The sequence below is a fragment of the Tasmannia lanceolata genome, unplaced genomic scaffold, assembly GCF_043159265.1.
Source record: "Tasmannia lanceolata isolate RefF3 unplaced genomic scaffold, GAP_Taslan_0.1 ptg000006l, whole genome shotgun sequence".
Taxonomy (NCBI): domain Eukaryota; kingdom Viridiplantae; phylum Streptophyta; class Magnoliopsida; order Canellales; family Winteraceae; genus Tasmannia; species Tasmannia lanceolata.
Window position 1 is genome coordinate 9449431 of NW_027518683.1, and position 23251 is coordinate 9472681.

The following is a 23251-nucleotide window of genomic DNA, read 5'->3' on the forward strand; positions in this document are numbered from 1 at the left end:
TGACTCTGACTCTCCAAACAAACACTCATTCTCCCTGTGTGACTCTACTCTATACCAACAAAACAAATAAAAGACGAGTGAGAGCGACCCACCCTCCGTTTCTCTTTCATGTTTCACAGATTGCAATTACAAACCGCGGCAAATCCCATTCTCTTACCCTCGAAACTCTAACTACAGCTAGAAACCAAAACAAAACAGAAAATAGAGAGAGAGGAAAGTAAATGGTGCGTACAATCACACACCACCTACTTCTCCACCCAATCTATCCGTCAACTCATTAGAAACACAAATTTGCTAATGAGGCTTAACTTGTCCAAAAACTCATCCATTCTCCAGCCTATCTGGATGACAGTTTTAAATGAGGCTTAACTTTTCCAAAAATTTATAGGTGGAAGGAAATTTGGAAAATGCTAATTTTATCATTATAATTCTAGATATTAGTAGGGTTGTTGTCCCCTCTCTTCAACACACCCCAAGTGCTGCTAATGAGATGACTGATAGATTGGCTGGTGAAGTAACATTTCCTTTGCTTTCTGCCTTTCTTCTCTTGAGTAAAATCATTCCTATTATCACTCCAAGAAAGGAAAGTTCTTGGGCACAGCTCCAAAATGGACTATAGGACGATAAACTGGAGTCCGCATTCATAGAAATCCATTAGAGGATAGTGGGCTTTGAGTAGTTCCAGTGTGAGGCTACATTCTGTTTGTAAGCCTTTGTTACCGTGAGTTCATATCAATCTAGTGATGTTTATGCGTCAAGAACACCCCTATTTCCCAGATGGTTGTTGGGCATAGCCAATTCTCTGTGACATCAGACAACTGGCATGAAAGGACACAGGCTGGATGATTTGCATTTTACACTCTCCACTAATGTTAGTACCGAATACGAAACCATTGTGCATGAGAAAGATGCATAGTATTATGATAGGGTTCCTCATGTTTTGATGATGATTTCTACAACTAACAATTTTCTAATATCTTTGAAGGGCGTTACAGCATGGCTTCTTGGTTAAAGGTTTGAAGATGCAGCCATCCTTGCAATATGCATGCTCTCGTTTGATAATGCTGAGTCAGTTGCTCTAGAGTGTTTCTTTGTATATTTTCTGTAGTTTCTTTTCCTCGTTAAGCTAGGATCGAACCTGTGAAATTTTCCAACAGACATGGCAGGTTACATTTAGGGAGATGCTAGTTTGTATAGTTGATTCTTTCAACAGGTTGGGTCTTGGGAGGCTTTTGATGGCTTTAGCCCTGTACCACTTCGGCACTAGTCTATTACTGAAACTGAGTCTATCTGCTTGGCTGTCCGGCAATCGAACACTCCTATTTCACAAGCCTATTCTCTTAAATTTGATACTGAACGCAACTGACAAATTGTTCGCAAGGCTTGTAATTAAAACTTGTAAGATGAATTATTGGCAGGGTGGCACTTTGATCTTGTCTGGCCCAGATGGTCCACCAGGTCACTTCTGTGACAAACCAAAGCTCTGAGTTGGTAGGTCAATTGGATTATTTGGAGTTCCATTTCTGTCAACTGTATCTCATCAGTGTAATTTACTGGCCGTGAAGCTACAGTTGATAGCCATCAAAAGAAAGTGCCATTATTCTCAAGTTCATGAACCTGCAAGCTACTCCTTCCACATGCTTTAAAAACTTTCAACCCCCTTCAAGTCCACAAAAACTAGCATTCAAATCAAAGAGGAAAAAAGCCAAAAGTCAAGGATGGAGTAATGATTCTGCCATCCTATGCCGAGACTCCTCCGGTCTACCAATAAATGACTTCTGTAGCTTCTCATCGCCGATAAGGATATCAAACAACTTATCGATCTCGACATTTGAGTAACCCCCCAACAGACTGACTTGAGTGTACAAATCTGAGGCACTGACATGATCCATGTCGGGAAGCAACGCCTTAGTTATTTTTTCCAAGTTAGATGAGACCGATGTCATCATCTCAACCAAGTCATCAGTTGCATGAGACTTCTTCCCCTGTCTTGGTGATGTTTTTGCACATATAACTTCCCTCTCCGCAGACGATGAGGTCCACATCCCCTCGAATGCTCCCTCGGTATCCAAATGGATCGACATTTCAAGGCAGTCACGCATAATCACAACGGGATCTTTGGTGTCAATGCCAATGGCAGACCTTGCCATACTCGTACGCGGTTGATCATTTCCCACGACCACACACATTTCTTCATAAAGGTCAATCGTCTTGCCTTTATATGGCTCAGCATCTGGGTGGGTCTGTACATTTTGACAGCAACCATTATAGCCACAAATATAAGTTTGCTGATATTTAAGAAAATAAGCTATATTATTACCTCTAGATACTCCTTCCATACTTGTTCATCTGCAGAGATAACTTTCATTATTGGATCCCACCCAAATCCATTGTGGTTGACTATAGCCTTCAATATCATATACTGTTTTTTAATGGTCCGCATCCTATTCTGGATATGGATCGGACGTATGTCCTTCCTAAAACGGGCGCTTAGATCCCTCGCCACATATGCGTAAGCCTTGGACTTGAACCCCTTGTCTATCTTATTGCCTAAAACAACCTGATCTACTAGGAGTTCTATAACGGCCTTATCCATGGACTCAGTCCACCGAAGCTGGCCGCGAGTAGCCTTTTTGGCGGTGCTGGGTGGAGAGGTGGCAGTATCCATATCTATTAGATAACCACGAAATCAATATATAAAATGTTTTTCTTTAAAAAAAAAAAAAAGAAGTCCAAAGATAGCAGCATGCAGTTGTTAAATCAGAAGTAACAAAACAATCAACATGAACTAACATCCGTGGAGTGGAGTTCATAAAAAAAAAACCTTCCAAAAGAAGACGACAACAGTTTTTTTTAATGGAAGAAGTTCAGAACAGTTCAAAATTGCAGAAATGAAATTTCAGCAAGAACACAATCTACCACAAAATTTACCTTCCCTATTTTCTCTTGAATGTCTCCTTTGATGTACGATGTAACATGCCGCAATCATCATTGCATCTGCAGCATATATAGTCGCTAAAATAGCAAGTTTGAACTTGTGCGGGTTGAGATTACGTCGCAACCTCATTTCTCTACAAACAGCAAAATGAAGAAAGAAAATAAAAAACATGGCTAAATGTATTGTAGGAATGTGAGCAAGAATATGCAATGATACGTGAGCAAACCAAAAGCACTCCTTGTCATAAGGAAAACAAACAGTTTCCAAGAGGACAAAGATCCCAAGACAGCTCAAGACAGATAGAATCTAAACCCATTCAACGCCGTTCCAATGAAAATTTCTCACCCAGACCGAAGGAAAATGAACCTTTAATTGGTTGATATAGAACTTTGAAGTACAAAACCACTTATTGAATACACATTCTCCGACTCCTAGTCATTTCCATTCTGAGTTCAAACAAGAATGCCTAATTAATGAACCAAACCTCCGATACCACCTTAATAGGAACTAGAGCCTTCACATCTATATGCAAAAACAAAGATTAACAATAATGATACGAAACTAAGAAAAGTCACAGTGCAAAAAATGAAAGGAGAAAACCCAAAAAGGCAAAAACATTCCAAAAAATCTGAATCTAGAAGACTACATAAGCATCCCATAAAGAAGAATCTATAGGCACTGTAATGCTCCAACTACACTGGTGCATGAGGTACACTGTAATACTCCAACTATATATATATATATATATATATATATATATATATATATATGGGGAAAAGGTTTCTGAGGTATCCAATAAATACAACATCTCCCATGTTGTTTGACTCATCCAGCCCATTCATTCTATAGGACGTAACATAGGTAGGGTGTCCCTAAGAAATCATCTCCATAGGATCATTGTAACTGTTGATTTGTGGAGGTTTAGAATGGATGGCTAGAAAATTGACTTCTACAGATTGAATGGTTAGGATGATGGTATGGAGATGGTTTCTTGCGTACACCCTATCTATGTGAGGTCCTATAGAATGAATGGGTAGGATGAGTAAAACAACATGGGAGATGGTGTATTTTAGTGGGTTGCTCAAGGTGAGCGATACATATATATAGGGAAAAGGTTTCTGAGGTATCGCGCAGCCTAAGTAGCCCACTAAATACACGATGTGCCATGTTGTTTGAGTCATCCAACCCATTCATTCTATAGGAGCTAACATAGGTAGGGTGTCCCTAAGAAATCATCTCCATAGGATCATGGTAATTGTTGATCTATGGAGTTTTAGAATGGACGGCTAGAAGGTGGCCTTCTACAGATCAAATGGTTAGGATGATCGTATGGAGATGGTTTCTTAGGAACACCTAATCTATGTGAGGCTCTATGGAATGAATGGGTTGGATGAGTCAAACAACATGGAGATGGTGTGTTTATAGTGGCTTGCTCAGGCTACGTGATACCTCAGAAACCTCGCCTCGTTGATATTCAAGAAGCAAGCATATGTAGTTAACATTATTATAAAGTAAATAATATCACCAAGCGTACTATGCATGTGATGTTTGGATGAGACTCATTTACAAGTTGAGAACAATCCAATTTGCATATGCACACCTAAGGGATGAGGAAACATGAACTCTCATATCTCAAGTGATAGTAGTGAACCTCAACAGGCCTAACTTGTTTGTTTTTACTTCTCTTCATATCTAAGAGATGGATGGACAGCTAGACCTTTCTATTTATCTTTGCATCAAAGCTCTGGCCTACATGGGTTTTGTAGTTACAGTTGTTAGCTGTACTTACAACTCTGGCACAAGGATAACGCAATTGATCCTAGGGGTTCCTCATGCTGTAAAACATAAGAATGCAAGCAGACGTCGGAATAAATGTAATTGGAATGAAGTATTATGGTTCTATAAAGATCTCCATGGTAAGACATTTTCACAATTCCAAGTTGTATATGTCTTTAGTTCGTCAAGGTCGTAAACACCTTCACCCTGAGCATGTGTCTTTAGTGTTGGAGTTCCACGCAAAAGCAAATAGTCCCACATCGGTAAAGTGATGGGGATGGGGAGGGGGAGGGGGATGGGGATGGGTTATAAGGGAATGGGCACCCTCCCTCTAACAGCTAGCTTTTGGGGGTGAGTTCTACCCGGATAAATTCCCTACAAATGGTATTAGAGCTAGGGCGTGGTAACCCCGGTTTGCCTCCTAGGGCGGGAATGTCCCTCGGGGAAGATCTCGGAAACCCCGGTGTAGTTATCTTGTGGTTCCCACGTTGCTGCCGCGTGGAGGGAGCGAGATGGTCCACGTTGCTTCCACGTGGAGGGGGAGATTGTTGAGTTCCATGCAAAAGCAAATAGTCCCACATCGGTAAAGTGGTGGGGATGGGGATGGGGCTGGGTTATAGGAGTGAGTTCTACCCGGATAAATTCCCTACATTAGTTCGTCACAGGCTTTCTGTTGATTTTTTTTTTCCGCCCCCAGTTTCACAGGCGCACCATCGACCACGTCTACATGGCTCCCGGTCCAATTTGGCAGGCTTATCATTTGCCTCTTCCAATCCGGCTTTTGGTTGGCCAGCGCTCCCGGTCCACTTTCGTACCCTTACCATCTCCATCTTCAACATCTATATGGACTTGCACTCCAGCTTCCGCTCTGGCTTTGAGTTTTGCTGGGTTACCCTTGGCCATCTACACCGACTCCGACTCCATGTTGCCACCTTGGTCCTTGCCATGAATTCGTATTTTGGTAATACAGGGAAAACCAAAATGAAATTTCACCTTTGAAGTGTATAATTCTGTATGTTTTGTTGCGAAATCTATGTGTAATTCTGTCTCTGTTTTTTCTAAATGGTGAAATTCTGTCTATGTTACGTTACAAAATCAATAACAGATGAAGATTCTTGTTTCAGGTTTCTAGGGTTTCTATTTCACTATTTTTTGAACCTCTTTCTAATCTTGGGGTGAGAACTTGGATTCATGATGGTCATTTGTAGCTAATTTATCATATCTCACAGTTTATGGCAGTATGACTTTAATCAGATAAAAATGTCATTTATAGATTATTTATCATATCACCGATATACCTGGGCAAAAAATGACAGGATGTTCAGCCCTATATTTCCAAATAAAAAGTATGGGAGAGCAAAATTACATGTGGAGACCACCTGTTTAAGCATCTAAACCGTACATTTATAAAGGCAATGCCCAAATGATAGGAAAATTCTGACTTCAAGTAGGGAAGTTTATAACTTTTGAGTACCTGCAATGGTCATTTGAAGGGAGTGCTTATAACAATTTGATGTGTGATGGATAATTGGATTAGGGAATTGGCTTTCGGGGTCATGTTTAGTAATGAGATGAAGATATGAAATAAGATGCCATAAAAGAGAGAAAACTTGCTGATTGTTGTCCCTTGTGACTCACGTGAAAGTAGGATACTCAAAATTTGTGAGTCAAAGAGTTTCATAAAACGTTCTTGGTGGAAAAAACTTTTAATTCTGTATTGTCTGAAAATTCCTAGAACCATGTTCCCTAAAATCCTCGGCAGAATCTTCCACAAGGTTTCTCTTCTTCACTATATTTGATCCTTCACTTAGTACCTGGCAGGCCCAATTCCTTCTACCAGATGTGGAGGTCGCAGCCTCACAACTGCAACTTAAATAGGTAATCAAATGTATTTTCTTTCCTGACTCTATGTTCATGGCGAAATATTTCATTCCACGTTTGGAGTAGTTTCGGATCAATTCATTCCACATTTTGGGTAATGGGTTTTGTTGGTTTTTGTCATCTTATTTTTAGATTTTGAGCTCTCTCTGTCACTTCACATGTATTTTAATGGGTATTTGTGAGAGTTTAATGTTTCTTTTCCTTTTGAGATACAAAATTTGCAGTTTGTTTCGTGGGTTTCCACCATTTTCATGCTAACTTAATGCTTTATCATTTGCATATCATGCCATTTGCATGTTTACTAATGTTTAAGTGAGGTATGTGAAGTTTTTTTTATCTAATAATGTTATTTTGATCTGTGTTTTCCTTCTTTTTTCCCTCCTTTGTTAGCCCCCTTTGGTTTTCTGTTTTCATTTTAAAGTAACTATATGTTTTTTTTATGATAAAGACAAGGTTTTCTTTTTTTTGATTTTGTGTTGTACTGAAAAAGCTCACCCCAGATAACCCCCAAAGAGAAGACAAAATACCCATTTGAAACAAAAATACCAAATGTCACAGAATCCATTTCCATAATACCCATACAGAACACAGATCAATGCCCTAATAATAAGCTATCAATCAAAAAATAAAACCCTAAGATGAGACATACAATGATGTGGTCGAGAGAGGAAGCAGAGAGGCGGTGATCTTCCTTCAATGCGGTCTCCGGCTAGAGAGATGGGTTCAGGGTAGTTTTTCGTGGATTTAGAGATGGTGTTTGTCGCGATACAGAAGGGAAAGATTTACGGGTTTGATATTTGTATTTACTCGCTTATGTTGTGAAAAAACCCCTGTAAAAGCAACCTGTAATTACAATGGCTAACCAAAACGACCCAACCCACCAGACCTTTTATCCTTTTAGACCACCTAACCCTGTTCAGATGAGTCACAACAATAAGTCCTACATCCCATTTTATAGAGCGGGCCAGCTCACCTAAAACGGACCGGGCAGGGCACAATATTTAGGATCCCAAACGGGTTGAACTCAAGATGCAAGGGTACAAACAAACATACACGAATTTTAACGTTCGCCCATTTCCCAGTGAAGTAAACATGGCCTGCAGTGAAATGGAAATGGTCTTCAAGGGTTAAGTGATTGATACAAGAGTAAAAATTGTGAATGATTCAGATAATGAAATGTTATCAGCACTACAATTTTGATGAGGGCACTCCTCACTTTCTTAAAAGTACGGTATGGCCCCCACCATAGGATGATCCAACCGTCCATTAGATGGGCCACAGCCTAAATACGTTGTTCCCCAAAAATTATTTCCATAGGTTGATCCTAACTCTCTTATCTATAGAGGGTTAGGATCAAACCTCAAGCATTCAGATCGGAGGGTTAGGATCAACCTATGAAAATGATTTAAGGGGCACAACCTATTTAGTGTGTGGCCCATCTAATGGACGGTTTGGATCATCCTATGGTGCGGGCCATACCGTACTTTTAATAAAGTGAGGAGTGCCCTCATCAAAATACAGTAGTGCTGATAACATTTCCCATTTCCATTGGTTGATCCTAACCCTCCAATCTAAATGCTTGAGGTTTGATCCTAACCCTCTATAGATCATAGAGTTAGGATCAACCTATGGAAATAATTTTTGGGGAACAACCTATTTAGGCTGTGTCCCATCTAATGGACGGTTGGATCATCCTATGGTGCGGGCCATACCGTACTTTTAAGAAAGTGAGGAGTGCCCTCATCAAAATACAGTAGTGCTGATAGCATTTCCCTTCAGATATTCACTTATTTTTCATAAAAAAGATATTTTTTGGATAGATTTACTAATAATTTTATTGGTTAAAAAGATATTTCGACATACTTTTTAAGGATTTGCTAGGCAATTTCGCGGCGGGCTTTTGCATGATAAAACAGCACGAAATGGCTTCTTTTTAATTATATATTTATAGGTAGGGACCATCGCGGAATGCATTTCCCGGACCGGCTGTTGCATGAGAGCGCAGCCATGTAAGATGAATTAAATGAATAAGCCAAAATCTGTTGAAAAGTGAGGCTATGTGGATGCTCTCTCATGCAACAGCCGCCCGCGAAATGCCTTCTGCAATGGTCCCTAGCGAATCCTATAGTTATTAAAAAAAAATTAAACCGATTTTTTTTAACATTTGCCTTGCCTTGCCAATTTATTTACACTTCTCAATAGCCAAATATAGCTTTTGTTAAAGCTTTTGCTATTTTCATTTCCTGGAATAGGTCTCCTACAGTAGGGTATTTTTTTACCGAACAGGGATTTTTCATAATTTTTTAGTAATTTTCTTCTCAACTAGTGAGTAATGAAACCAATAAAAAAAATCTAAATAAAAATGACTGGATGGAAGGCAACAAAACAAGTGAGTGCATTGATTCAATGTAATCATATATATGAATCCAGATCCTGCAATGGGTTCATACCATCAGACTCTTACAGTCTTACATAGTTCTTCAATTTCACCATTATGAGATGAAAAGGAATTCAAGAATCATCGGACTCCGATAACACTGGCATTGGGCTTCCTGATAGGAAGGCCTTGAGGATTACAAGAGCCAGTCTGGGTTTATGCCGTGGGACCTCATGCCCAGCTCCTCTCACTGTTACAAAGGTCAGACCTTTGTACTCTTGGGTCCACCCTCCTACCTGTTAAACACATTGGCAACATTGTTTTATTACAGTCCATAATCAAGTAATGGGATGAGCATGCTGCAATTACAGAAAAGTTTCACTTGATCTAACAATCAAGTTACATATAATAGGAACTGACCAATTTAGGTATTAGTAGCAAGTGTTACTTGAATGCTCTATGATTTGCCTAACTTGAACAGAATGCCTTTCCATGTTCTTAAACAAGCAGATCATGAATGCTTTTCTTTGAACATGATCCAGTAAGTCATATAGCTGTGACAAGATATTACTCTTTTCCTTTTCAAGATTTTTCTTAAGAGTACCCAACTCATGGTGAGGAATTTTGAATAATTAAAGTTTCTAAAATCACAAAAGATGTCCTTTAATTTCATAATTTTATTAGAGGGTTTTTATTTTTTAGAGGGATTTACTGTTACAGAGCAAACATATTAATCCTTTCATACTTACAAAACAAAATGATACCCATACCTCACCATTGTCGTACCATGTATGCCAAGGAGTCACAGTCGGAAGCTTGAGAGCATCAATACTGTAACGAGTGGATGGAACTGGGATTACAGTATCTGTATCTCCACTGGTCACAGCAAAGGAAACTGGGGATGTTAGTACATGATTCTGAGTAGACCCTTCTTACTAAACATTTTTTTCAAATGGTGCTAGCATTAAAACAGAGCAAAAAGAACAAGATGGAGGTCTCAGTACAAAAGAAAGCAGCAACAAACTCAAACAAACAAAAGAAAACACATAAAATAGTAAACTGATGGTGCATAATGCATACAGTAGGTGGATGAATAAAAATAATATGAGAAGTTACCAGGTCCTTATGGACCTTATCATTTAACTGCATTCACCAAATTAACGTAAAGAGAGACAAAGTCTGAGGTTGAGAGGCACCTGAACAACCAAATGCGAAGCCCTGAAACTATAAGCTCATGATAAAGGGGTAGCATTGACAAAGGAGAGTCCTTCCAATTTTTATTAACAACATCACTGCAAGACAGAAACAGAAGTTGGAGCCTTGGATGTTATCATAAATATTTATCATGACATGCCAATACATCTAATAAGGTAGCATAATGAAAGGTTGTCACTCAAGAGAGTAATAGAAATGTGAATTAAAAATACACTCCTGCAAGCTTATGGATTACTTTTGTTTTTTTCACTACCTACAGATCACAGTTAGGGGTGTCAGTTTGGGCTCGGGCTCGGAAGCTCGCTCGAGCTCGGCTCGAATCCTTAACGAGCCGAGCCCGAGCTAGGCCAGGCTCGGCTCGTTAAGGCTCGTTAAGAATTTAATATATTTAAATACATATATCCATTATATACACACACACACACACACATATATATATATATATATATATATATATATATATATATATATATATTATATAATTTTATAAGTTATAACCCTAAATCCCTTAGAGGTTATGTAATTATTTAATTTGAATCATTTGATTGTGCAGGACAAGTCCAAAAAAGCCCAAAATAACCCAAAATATGTAGGATTTTGGGGCCCAATTGGCCCATTAACGAGCTCGGTAAGGCTCGCGAGCCTGACCGAGCCGAGCCCGAGCTCAGGTGTTGAGCTTAACGGGTCGAACCGAGCTGGGCCAAGCTCGGCTCGGCTTGTTTACACCCCTAATCACCGTAGTCAATACAATTTGTATGGATAAGACTATAAGAAATTTTGATGGTTCAGTAAAAGATTAGAAGAATAGCAGTTCTCTCTATACAGAATATTTCAACTGTCCATCTTTTAACCACTCGAGAGCACTACAAAAAAAATATATTGTATTTTCCATTTTTCTTATTGCTTAGACTCTAGGAGCCCACATGAGACCCATGCGTCCTCCGTGCTTAGTTTTGCCTTCCAATGAACTAAATATTGAGTATAAGTCCCACGGCGAGTAGTTATGGAACGTGCATCCAAAACATCAATTGTTTCACGCGAAGGATTCACAGGTGTAGCAAAAAAATCATCAACTTCCAGTGAAGTTCTGTCCAAATCACCATGATATGAATATAAATCACTCACATTAAAAACAGGACTGATTGATAACCCATCTGGCAGCTCTATACGATAAGCATTTGATCCCAATTTCTTGAGTATTAGACACGGCTCAAACTTCCTTTGCTTAAGCTTGTTATAAGTTCCAGCAGGAAATCTTTCTTTCCGAAGATAAACCATAATAAGATCACCTTCTTGAAACTCCTTATTTCTCCTATGAACATCAGCACTTGATTTATAGAGTTGAGAAGAATGTTTTAAGTGCTCACGAACCTAGTTGTGAATAGCTTTAATGTGGGCAGCAAATTCTTCAGCATCCATGCTCACTCGGGACTGATTTGGGAATGGCAATAAGTCCAATACTTGATGAGGATTTCTACCATAAGTAACTTCAAATGGAGACTTCTTAGTAGATCGGTGAAGAGAACTGTTATAGGCAAATTCAGCTTGAGGGATGACAAATTCCCATCTCTTTGGATTCTCACCAACCAAACTTCGCAACAAATTACCAAGTGATCTATTCACAACTTCTGTTTGGCCATCAGTTTGTGGATGGTAGGCATTAGAAAATTGCAATCGAGTTCCCAAAAGCTTCCAAAATGTTTGCCAAAAATGACCCATAAACCGCACATCACGATCAGAAGTAATGGACCTTGGAACTCCATGTAAACGAACCACGTCACGGAAGAATAAAGTAGCTATATGAGAGGCATCCATGGAGTTCTTGCATGGTATAAAGTGTGCCATCTTTGAGAATCGATCAACAACAACAAAAATGCAATCATTCCCATGCTGTGTCTTCGATAAACCAAGGACAAAATCCATAGATATATCTTCCCAAGGTGCTTCTGGAGTAGGAAGGGGTTGATATAAACCTGTATTTTGAGAACTTCCCTTAGCCTTTTGACAAACAAAACACCTTTGCACAAACCGAGCAACATCACGCTTCAAGGTAGGCCAAAAGTAACGCTCCTTTACAAGTGCTTCTATCTTATCCCTCTCAAAATGTCCACCGAGCCCACTACCATGCAACTCATTAATGACAAACAACCTTAGTGAACCTTCTGGTAGGCACAACTGGTTCCCTTTAAAAAGATAGCTATTAATGATCATGAAATCACTATTATTCCCTTCATTCAACCCCTGCAAAACTTTAGAAAAGAATGGATCTGCAGCATAATATTTTTGTAAGAGATCAAACCCAACAATCTCATAAGATAAAGTGACCAACAAACTGTGCTTTCGGCTTAGTGCATCAGCTACCTTGTTAGAAGAACCAGCTTTATGATTCAAAACAAAACTGAACCTTTGAAAGTAGGACACCCAGCTCGCGTGACGAGAATTCAGCTTCTTTTGTGCATTAAGAAACCGCAATGCTTCATGGTCAGAATAAAGAACAAACTCCACTCCAATGAGGTAATGTTCCCAATGCTTCAAAGCTTGCACCACCACATACAACTCATTGTCATAAGTTGAATATTTCAGCTTGGCATCACTTAGCTTCTCACTAAAATAAGCAATTGGCCTTCCATCTTGCATTAGGACGGCACCTATGCCTACATTAGAAGCATCACATTCCACTTGAAATGTTTTTTGTGAAATCTGGCAAGGCTAACACTGGAGCTTTAACAAGCTTTGATTTGAGAAGTTGGAAACTCTTTTCTGCTTCATAAGTCCAATGAAACTCCTTTCTTTTCAAAACATCCATCATGGGAGCGATAATAGTGCTGAAACTTTTGATGAACCGACGATAAAATGAAGCTAGGCATGAAAGCTTCGCACATTAGTAAGACTTTTAGGTGTAGGCCAATCAAGAATTGCTTGAACTTTCTCTTCATCCATTTGAATTCCTCCTGCAGTCACAACATAGCCTAAAAACACAATTTTGTCAACCATAAAACAACACTTTTTAAGATTGATATACAGCTGGTACTCATGAAGGACTTGAAACATATTCGCTAAATGCTCTAAGTGTTGAATTTTGTCCTCGTTGTAAATCAAGATGTCGTCAAAATAGACAACAACAAATTTGCCCATAAACTTCTTCAAGACTTGTGTCATAAGCCTCATGAAAGTACTTGGGGCATTGGACAACCCAAATGGCATAACAAGCCATTCATAGAGGCCTTCTTTTGTTTTAAAGGCTGTTTTCCACTCATCACCCATTCGGACCCGAATTTGATGGTAGCCACTATGTAGGTCAATTTTAGAAAAAACTTTCGCACCGGCAAGCATATTAGACATATCATCAAGGCGAGGGATTAGAAACCTATACTTCACAGTTATTTTATTCACTACCCTACTGTCAATGCACATCCTCCAAGTTCCATCTTTCTTAGGAGTTAAGAGAGCCGGAACTGCACAAGGACTAAGTGACTCTCTAATAAGTCCCTTGTTAACCAATTCCTCAACTTGTCTCTGTAATTCAGCATGTTCTTTAGGAGACATTCTATAATGAGGCAAGTTAGGAAGTGTAGCACCTGGAATGAGGTCAATGTGGTGTTTAATATCACGGAGTTGAGGCAAACTAGCCGGTAGTTCTTCAGGAGCCAAGCCTTTAAACCTGTCCATCAACTTTGAAACTTCTTCCGGAATCACTTTAACATCGTCTTGGCTCTCTCCCACAGCCACCAAAGCATAAGCAACATCTTCTTTCATAAAAGCATGCTCAAAAGCTTTATAAGACAGCAAGCTTACTTTATTTTCAGATTGCACAGTGGTAGGAATATCTTTCAACGGATTCAACATATACTTTACCCCATGCTTAACAAGAGAGTAGGTGTTCTTCCTTCCATCATGTTGAGCATTCCAATCAAATTGCCACGGCCTCCCAAGAAGTAGATGACAAGCATCCATAGGAAGAACATCAAAGTAGATCTCATCTTCATACTTTCTGCTTGAAAACTTGATTCGGCACCTTTGTGATGTCATAATTTCACCTCTCTTCTTGAACCATGACACTTTGTAGGGCTTGGGGTGACGTTCACATTTGAGCTTCAACCTATCAATCATAGTCTTTGACGCCATGTTTTCATAAGTTCCGGAATCAATCATCAAAATACATTTCTTCCCATAAGACAAGCAATAAGTTCGGAAAATATTATGCCCTAGCCATTGGACATCTTCTTGAATCGTCATCACCCGACGAATTACAAGACTTTCAGCATCACAATCTGGTTCACAGTACTCCTCTTCTACTTCTCCATTGGGTTCCTCATCATAAATTGGTTCTTTCTCCTCTTCCAGAAATCCCTCTTCGGCAAGGTTCACTTCAGCCCTCTTCGTTGGACATTCATAAAATCGATGGCCCGGTTCTCCACATCTAAAACATTTGTTTGAGGAAGAGACACCCTTACCACGATCCTTGTTTCCTTCCCCATCACGTGGGTTTGGACGTTCAAAAGTAGGTGCAGAATTCCTCTTCCCTTGCGCAACCGTCTTTTCTTTTAAAACTTTAGAATTTTCACCTCTTCTAAAGGAGCTTCGCTTACACTTATCTTCTGCTTTGAGTGCCATTTGATATGCCTCTTCAAGAGATTGAATAGAGTGCAACATTAGTTCACCACGAAGACTAAATTTCAAACCACTTCTATATCGAACAACAAGTTGGTCATCACTTTCATTCAAATTGATTCGACTAATTAACTTGTAGAACTGCTCTGTATAATCGGCTACCGATTGATCATTAAGTTGATGCAATTGATGAAACTTACTGTAAAGTGTTTGAGGGTAGTCCAGCAGAAGAAACTTCTCATCTAACTTCAATTTTATTTCTGCCCATGACCTAATCCTTGGAACACCTCGTCGATCTCGATTTCGTTGGTATTGTTGCCACCAAACAAGAGCATGTCCCTTCAATTTTGTAGCCACGAATTGCACCTTCCTCTCGTCTGAGAGATCCTTCCACTCAAAGAATGCTTCCAAAGAGGCGATCCAATCACAATACTCATCCGGATTGAGTTTTCCTTCAAAATCAAAAACATTAACTTGAATGCTTCTATCTGATCCTTCAAGAGCTCTAGCCATGCGTTCCATATTCCATCGATCATTTTGTGAGGCTGCTGAAGTTTCAACGGAATTAGATGAGTCACCGTCTTCATTCATATTCATCCTTTCACGACCAAATGATGCACTCCTCCTACTTCGGGGAGAAGAGGGTGCCGGCGCTCGTTCTTAAAATTCATTCACCATTTGTCGAAGCTCTTGATTAGATTGACGGAGTTCGGCAAGTTCAGCTCGCACATCATCATCGTAAATTTGAGTAATAGGTCGTCCACAGGCTCGTCGTCCACGCCGCATTTTATAAGCTTGAAAAATGAAGGAAATTCGGATTTGCAGTTCCCTCCGTCGGCTTTTAGTAAAATGCTAATATCTCCTTGTAGAAAACTCTGATTTTCGATCCGTTTGTTGCGTTGGAAAGTAGACTCGACGAACTTTCAGTTGGTATATGGCTTGCTTAGATTGGACACCGATAACCCCTTCAAAAACAGCACGAAACAGACCCCAACTTTCTGAACTGCAAAATTCTGGATTGTGAATAAAGTGCGCCACAGGTTCTTGTAGCTCTGATACCACTTTGACGCAGGCTGGAGCCCAGGTGGGATGGCTAAGATCAAAATGATCTCAACCAAGAGGAAAGGATAGTTCCGGGAATCCTCAACCAGAGGCAACGGACGTCACTCAACGTTGCTAATCGCGGAAGTCACTCGACGCGACCAAGCCACAAGCTTGATTCGTAGGAGGAATCACTCTACTCCAAAGCAAGGAAAGTTGCATAGAATATTTTTACAGCAATCAAAAGTCTCCTTCCCTCCATTCTCATTCATGCTTATAGAGATTATAACAAAAGACTTGTAGTCCAAGACTCCATAAATGCATAGACACATTTCCTAGACACACACAAGTTACTAGCTAGTCAAAGCACTCTTTCAAGGCAATTAAAACAAACAACAACTTACTAAGAAAACTACAACTTTTCAAAAACTAAATATTAAAGACCAAAGACTAGTATTAAAGACAAAGACCAAAATAATAAATGTGGCTGCATGTGACTTTATGTTCCCATCAAGATCCTTGATGTCAAGCTTGTGTTTATTCCTATTTATGCAAAAATGTAACTCTAGGGCCCATCTAATGAGTTCTGGTGCATTTTGATAAACCTTTTCTTTGCTTTCTCCAATCCTCCGATGTCAAGATTGAGCTTAGGCACATACATGCAGATAACACCCCAGGCGCTCATCGGATGAGCTCCACAGTGTCTTTTGCAATAGCAATGTCTTGACTTTTCACTTTGTGTATGGCCCAAGCTCAGGCCTTATAATACAAAATCAGTTTAGTTGCCATCAGATGAGCAGCTTGGTATATTCTCAAGATCCTTTTCTTGAAATTTATTTTATCACTATGTTGAGGGCTAGGCCAAAACTCAAGCCCTTCAAAGCCGGAAAAAAAAGGTTCAGGAAACCATTTCATGAGCACATAAATGAAGAGGCAAAAATGAAAAAGAAGAGAAAAAAGAAAGAAAGAGTGGGGCATCATATAACTGAATGCTGTTGAAGTATAAATGATTAAATGACGCCAACTCTAACGGTTTAAGCTTTTGGAGTAATTGGTTGTTTCACGTGGTATCAGAGATATCACCTCACCGCAGGTCCTGGGGTAAAAAACCCAACAACTCCTTCATATTAAAATCCATGTGTAAGGCCAAAAACCAAAGGAGGGGCCACATGTGAGGGGGAGTGTTGAAGACTAAATTATTAAATAACACCAACTCTAACAGCCTAAGTTTTTGGAGTAATTGTTTGTTTCACGAACAATGGAACTTCATGAGGCTTTCATATAACCATACCTACATGGTAGCCACTTAGCTGGTGCAACTGATGGATCAATGTGAAGTGCCTTTTGAACCTCTGGCAAATTAAAGTAAATAGCTGAATGGTTCCTAGCACAGGGGTCATACTTTTCGCTGATGCGTCCAACCGACTGTTAAATAGTACCAATTACAATTGATAGTCTGATGCAAATAATGTAAAGTTCAAAGCTAGAGTCAGAGAACCTAATGATGGAGAATCAAGAAAAGCTATGCAGAATGCACAACTCTAGATTCCTAATCCAAATATGAAAGAAACATTCAAATTTTTAGTGCTGATTAACCTATCAACTGTGTTATGAAACTTACATTTGATGTTTTTAGTTGCCTATTTGAAAAGCCGCCATTTCCAGTGCAGGGAGGAGTGAAAATGCTATATCTATCAATGTTTCCAATTTCTTCGGTAACAATGTCCATAATCTTTTGACAATCGGTTGAAGGGTGCACAGCTGATTGGAAGTTACAGAAAACACTCACCAGCTTATATGTTTCATCAGATATCAGACCAACAGTCCACATATACTGGGAAATCCCCAAGTAAAAATGGAAATCATCAGTCAGAGCATTTCCAATCTGCATCAATTAAGTATATATCAATTAGTTGTTTCCACTGTTCCTAAAGTGCACAAAAGCATGATGTTTCGCAACATATCAATAACCAGTCCAAAAATCATACCATGCATCCCTTTAAATTGATTGAGCTTTCCCCCCTCAACTTCTGGGACCTCAAAATGGCTTGGGCCAACTGAGGAATGTAGTGTCCTAGAACATGAATTATAATTGTTGGACAATTTCAAATAATTTAAATAGAAAAGTCAAAGATGCTTTTGCTTTGTGTTTAAAATTTGAAGGGAAGATTCAAATTAAAGTTCTCCCCCTCTTTCTTTGAAAACTAGAATCAATTGCATGAATGGGGACTTGAACCCAAGACCTTGATGTGTGTGTGAAAATTGTGCTCTCTAAACCAAGGCAAAATAAATAGCCCCACATAGGAGCTTGAGAGAATTTTTCTCATCCATATAAGATGGAGAGTTCGAGAAAGGCTTGAGCCTTCAAGGGGCTTTAGAATTTGTTCGGTCTTGGGCTTTTAGAAGAGCACAAGCCCATGTGTAAAAAACACACGTGCGCGCCTCGCCTCGCCGGGCCGGCTCGTGGCCCGTGGTCCGAGGTCCGGGTTTGGGTTTAAATGAAAAGGTTATTTTTATTGTAAAAAACCGTTTTAATTTTTACCCTTTGGTTTTGATACGGACACACTACCTTAATTGCAAAGAACCGTTTAAAATCTCAACGGTCACAAAAATGACTGTTGGGAGAAAAAACGTTACTGGCCTTTAAGGGTGTGTTTTAATGGTGGCTCTCCCCAACAGACACTTTCAGGTTTATAAAAGGAGACGAGACAGATTGTTTTGAACACAGAAAATTACACAGACGTTTTTGCACTTTCTGTTCTGTTCTTCTTCCTCCTTCGTTCCGTTCATTCTGAGCACAGTTCCATTGGTGATTCTGGGTGGACTAGCCAGCGAGTGCACGTGGACTGGGGCCAATTTCGGCTGTTTTATCTTGGAGCGTCGGTTCGCAAATTCCGGTTGCACCGGTAGGGGGCGGATACGATTCTTAAGGAGAGAAACCAGTTGCACGACTCAGCCTTATACTTTTCAATCCGATTTCCAAAGGGTTTTCAACCAAACAGATAAGTTCTATTTTATTTCTGATTTCCAAACAGAAAGAGTTTTTTCATTTCAAGTTCCAGATTTTTTGAGTTCCAATAAACCATAGATCAGATCCATAATCTAAATATTCCAACAATAATTATTACATAAGTTTTAGTAAATGAGAGCTAACTTCAGATTTAAAGTAATGATTTGCGGGTAACGATTTATTACTGAAAATAAGTCTGTAAAGAAGGGGTAATAGGTTAGGAATGCCTTCTACACCTGCATAGCTCTCCCCTGTGATATAAAAATCCCTTCCTTTATATTGAGAAAATCGTTCGAGCCACATCTCTAGAAATACTAATGTATCCTTTGCTGCAGACAGAAAGATAAGCAATAATAATAACAATAACAGCACCACCACCAATAACAAAAACAACAGTACTTGAATAGTTCGAAAGCAGGGAGCGGAGTAGAACCAGTTCTTTCGTCTCCATTGCTCAAAACGTCTTGGGAATTGTTTGAATAGGAGTAACCAACACCAACAGGGGTGTCAATGAATAGGAGATTTGCCGCTGCAAAAAAGGTGTTATTCATTAAACATGAAGTGATTGAAATGTAGATAATTTTGATTTTTCATAAATTAAAGACAACAAATTCTAGAGCAAGTCTTGCCCTGGTTCCAAGAGTACGGATTCAGATAGAGGGTTTTCCCATCTGTCTTAACATGAAAAGGGCCGACTTCTTCTGCCTCCCCCAAACCAATGGCCGAACACCCCGGTCCTAAAAACAGCTCTTGAATCAGAACTCAAAAAATAAATCCCAAATAAAAGTAAAATGAAAAGAAATACTAAATTAGACCATCTAGCAACTGAAACAAGTGGTACAAAAAGGAAAACAACAAACAGATTTGATACCAAATTAGACCATCTGGCAACTGAAATAAGTAGCATAAAAAAGAAAACAAAATTTCTTATAGTTTCATCCATAACCATTTTTGCATGGGCCGCTTAGATCAGTATGGGTTAGTTGCGCTGGTATGGGATAGCGTGGTGAGCTCATGTGGGATGTGACTTAGTCGTGTTGGTATGGGACAGCATGGTGAGCTAACATTTCTATTGGCAAAGTCCATGCCCAAGTACTTATCACTTCTTGGGTCGTAATTGCTATCTTACTAGGTTCAGCCAATATAGCTGTTCGGAATCCACAAACCATTCCAACTAACAGTCAAAATTTCTTCGAATGTAGAAGTTCTTATGAATCAAAAAAAATATCAAATTACTAATTGGGGTAATTGATGTAAGTAGGGCTGCAACTCGAGCCGGGTTTTACCCGACCCGCATCGACCCGACCCGAAAATAACCTGGGTCGGGTTCAAGTTTCATGGGTTTCGGGTCGAGCCGGATTGAGCATTCAAAAGCCCGCATGAATCTCGGGTCGAGCCGGGTTTGAAGGGGCCCGACCCGAGTTACATAAGTTATAGTATGAACATTTTTTTCTATTGTTAGTTACAAGTTAAAAGTGAAAACCCACGCACCCAATGTTATTGTATGTGAGTGTAATTTCTGCTTCTATGAGTTGAGTTGATTCAAGCGTTTGATTCAGCATTGTTTGATTGTAATTACAACATTGTTTGATTACGGCATTGTTTGATTCAGCATTGTTTGATTGTAATTACAACATTGTTTGATTACGGCATTGTTTGATTCAAGTGTAATGTGAGTGTAATTACATCATTGTTTGATTCAAGTGTAATGTGAGTGTAATTTCTACTTCTGTGAGTTGAGTTGCCTTGCCAAACAAGAATTTTCCTTAAAAAATTGCGTCAACGTGAAAAAACCCGACCCGACCCGACCCGACCCGAGATTTATCATGGGTAGGGCCGGGTTTGGGAATCGTGGGTTTTCCAAAAAAAAACCCGACCCGACCCGACCCGAGATATTTCTCGGGTAGGGTTGGGTTCTCCAAAACCCGACCCGCCCGACCCGAGTTGCAGCCCTAGATGTAAGCATCCTAAAGATCAGTTGTGTGGGTGCCTTGGGCCCTAGTTCTATAGATATTAACAGGAAGTAGAGAAAAGGTCGGGTCTCAAAATCTGGTGTGTGTTGTAACTCGTAAGAAAGCTTCCTTTGTTGGTGGCCTTGCTGAGATCTTAATCTGGCTTAGCAAGTGGAGGCTGGTCCACTTGCTAAGCCAGGCTATTACTGGGTAAAAAAAGTCAACCGACAAACCTCCATTTAGCCAGAGAACAAGAGGCTTTGAAGAAGGGTCCTCAACAGCTTCAAAGAACCAATAGAAGAGGGTCCTCCCTGACTCTTTGTTGACTGTTACATAGCCAGAATAATGGTCAAAGCTTACATTGAAGGGCTTCCCTGGAAGGTCAAGTACCCTGTCCTCCTCTTGTTGTGCAGTAGGATCTGAATAGAAACAATTGACACTTTGGATCTCAAGAAGAAAAAAAAGAGCAAGACCCAAAACCCAGCTCTCTTTCCTCTCCATTTTCAAGTTGTTTGGAGGTGCTAGGCAATATGTGAGCAAACAATAGCATGTAGAGGGCAAAGCTTGTTAACGGGGTGCTACTTGACTACTTGTCCATGTGTCTTCTTTGAAACAATGGGATGACCGGGTCTAAGTTTTCTTTCTTGACGTTTCGTAGAGTGTCATGCCAGCAGGGTGGAAATGCAGTCATTTTTATGAGAAGACAAACAGAAGGGGGTGAACATAACAGGCACATTTGGCTGCCAGGAATTTGTTTTCATGAAAAATCGGGCATCTTCAAGTGTGAAGACCCTGAAAATCAGGAAACAAGACCCTGGAAACAGCTGTTTCCATGATGGGAAGTTGATAAAAATCAGAAACAAAATATTCTACTCGAAACCGGATTAACATTTTCCGGATTCTTAGCAACTTCTCATCACGGAGACAGCCGTTTCCAGATTTGGTTTCCTGATATTCTGGGACTTCACACTTGAAGATGCCCGATTTATTATGATGAAAACAAATTCCTCACAGCCAAACGTGTCCAACATTTCTTAAAGTGAGCCCGGGAGAGCAACCAAAAAAATCACGGGTCTGGTTCGGGTGAATTCAATTTGGGTCGGGTTCGGGTTGACCCAACCTGCATTGAGCCCTGGTATTTTTATTTTTTTTTAAATAATTTACTACTTTTCTATTTTGTTTTTAAAAAACACAAAAACCTAGAGAAGAAAGATATTAACATAACCGGGTTAACCCGACCTGAATTGGGAAATCGGGTCGGGCTTGTGTTGGGTTCGGGTTGAGATATTAATTTTTTGGGTCAGGTAGGGTTAGCCTTCATTGGGTGAGAGTCAGGTTAGGTTCAGGTTGATAAAAACTAGGCTTAAGATCAGTTTGGAGGAACTTCCTCCAAACCCTTGCTAATAGCTCTAATAGCAAGGGGTGTGGAAATATCAATTCGAATGGATATTTCCTGGGGAAACCAAACTGATCTGGAGCCAAGTTTTTTTCGTTCAGGTTGGCTTCAATCAGACTCAAACCAACCTCAGTGGAATAAAACTTGGCTTCAGATCCGTTTGGAGGAAGTTCCTCCTAGGGCTGGCAATTTCACCCGGGAAAGCGGAGATCCCCCCGCCCCGACCCACATTAATGCCATTTTTTTGTATTTTTTTAAGTATTTTTTTTTTAGTACAGTTTTGTCCCTGAAATAGCATTTTATATTTTCTTTTCCCCATAACCCATTGGGCATTGGCCCTCATTATATTAGTATATTACCGGAAATCCCTAAAATCTCTCAATCGAACCATCACTGAAAGGCAACATTAAATCATTTGAAAATCTCATTCCCTCAAATAAAGGCAACATCTCTCTGATGAGTGATGAGAGTTTATATGGTGTACACTCGTATAGTCCATTATTTTTCAAAAAGTAACGTATGGGCTATGCTATAGGATGATCCAAACAGCAGTGGGGAGGGGAGGGGAGGGGAGGGGGAGGGGGGAAATTCCCCGCAGAGGGAAAGGGGTAGGGGACCCCAACATCCGGCCCCAACCCGCCCCGTTCCCAGCCCTAGTTCTACTTCCTCCGGACCCCTTGCTAATAGTGAAATAGCAAGGGGTGTGGATTTGATATTTCTACACCCCCTGCTATTAGAGCGTACTGGAGGAAGTTCCTCCAAACTGTTTTGAAGCCAAGTTTTGTTCACCTGAGTTGCAGTCCTAAATTAGATTTTGATTTTTTCTATTGTTTTTTAATTGAACATCAACCCAAAAAAGATTCTTTTTTGCCTGGGGGAATGAATTTTCAAATGGGTATTTGTATGCTGATCTCTAGAATGAACGAATTTTCAAATGGGTTTTTGTTTGTGGATCTCTATAATAAAGGAATTTTCAAATGGGGTTTAAAAGGAAGCAGCATGAATGGTGACGAAGGAATCAATAGGGGTGTCGGGACAGAGACTTCTTACCTAT

General features: G+C 39.8%; 2 protein-coding genes across 2 annotated transcripts; both read right to left on the reverse strand.

Annotated features, from left to right (window-relative positions):
* Positions 1–1575: 1575 nt before the first annotated feature.
* LOC143879591 (uncharacterized) lies at positions 1576–7420 on the reverse strand. Its single transcript, XM_077382048.1, has 4 exons — positions 7245–7420; positions 2932–3071; positions 2321–2670; positions 1576–2243 (listed from the first exon to the last, which is right to left on the reverse strand). Exons 2-4 carry the CDS (start codon positions 3065–3067, stop codon positions 1713–1715), a joined length of 1017 nt encoding a protein of 338 aa, XP_077238163.1. The 5' UTR covers positions 3068–3071; positions 7245–7420; the 3' UTR covers positions 1576–1712.
* A 1548-nt stretch (positions 7421–8968) lies between these two features.
* LOC143879595 (serine carboxypeptidase II-2-like) lies at positions 8969–21475 on the reverse strand. The gene is made up of 10 exons (XM_077382050.1): positions 21035–21475; positions 19479–19586; positions 19283–19378; positions 19086–19178; positions 17828–17913; positions 17461–17724; positions 17131–17264; positions 10169–10264; positions 9743–9848; positions 8969–9268 (listed from the first exon to the last, which is right to left on the reverse strand). Exons 1-10 carry the CDS (start codon positions 21300–21302, stop codon positions 9107–9109), a joined length of 1413 nt encoding a protein of 470 aa, XP_077238165.1. The 5' UTR covers positions 21303–21475; the 3' UTR covers positions 8969–9106.
* Positions 21476–23251: the final 1776 nt, after the last annotated feature.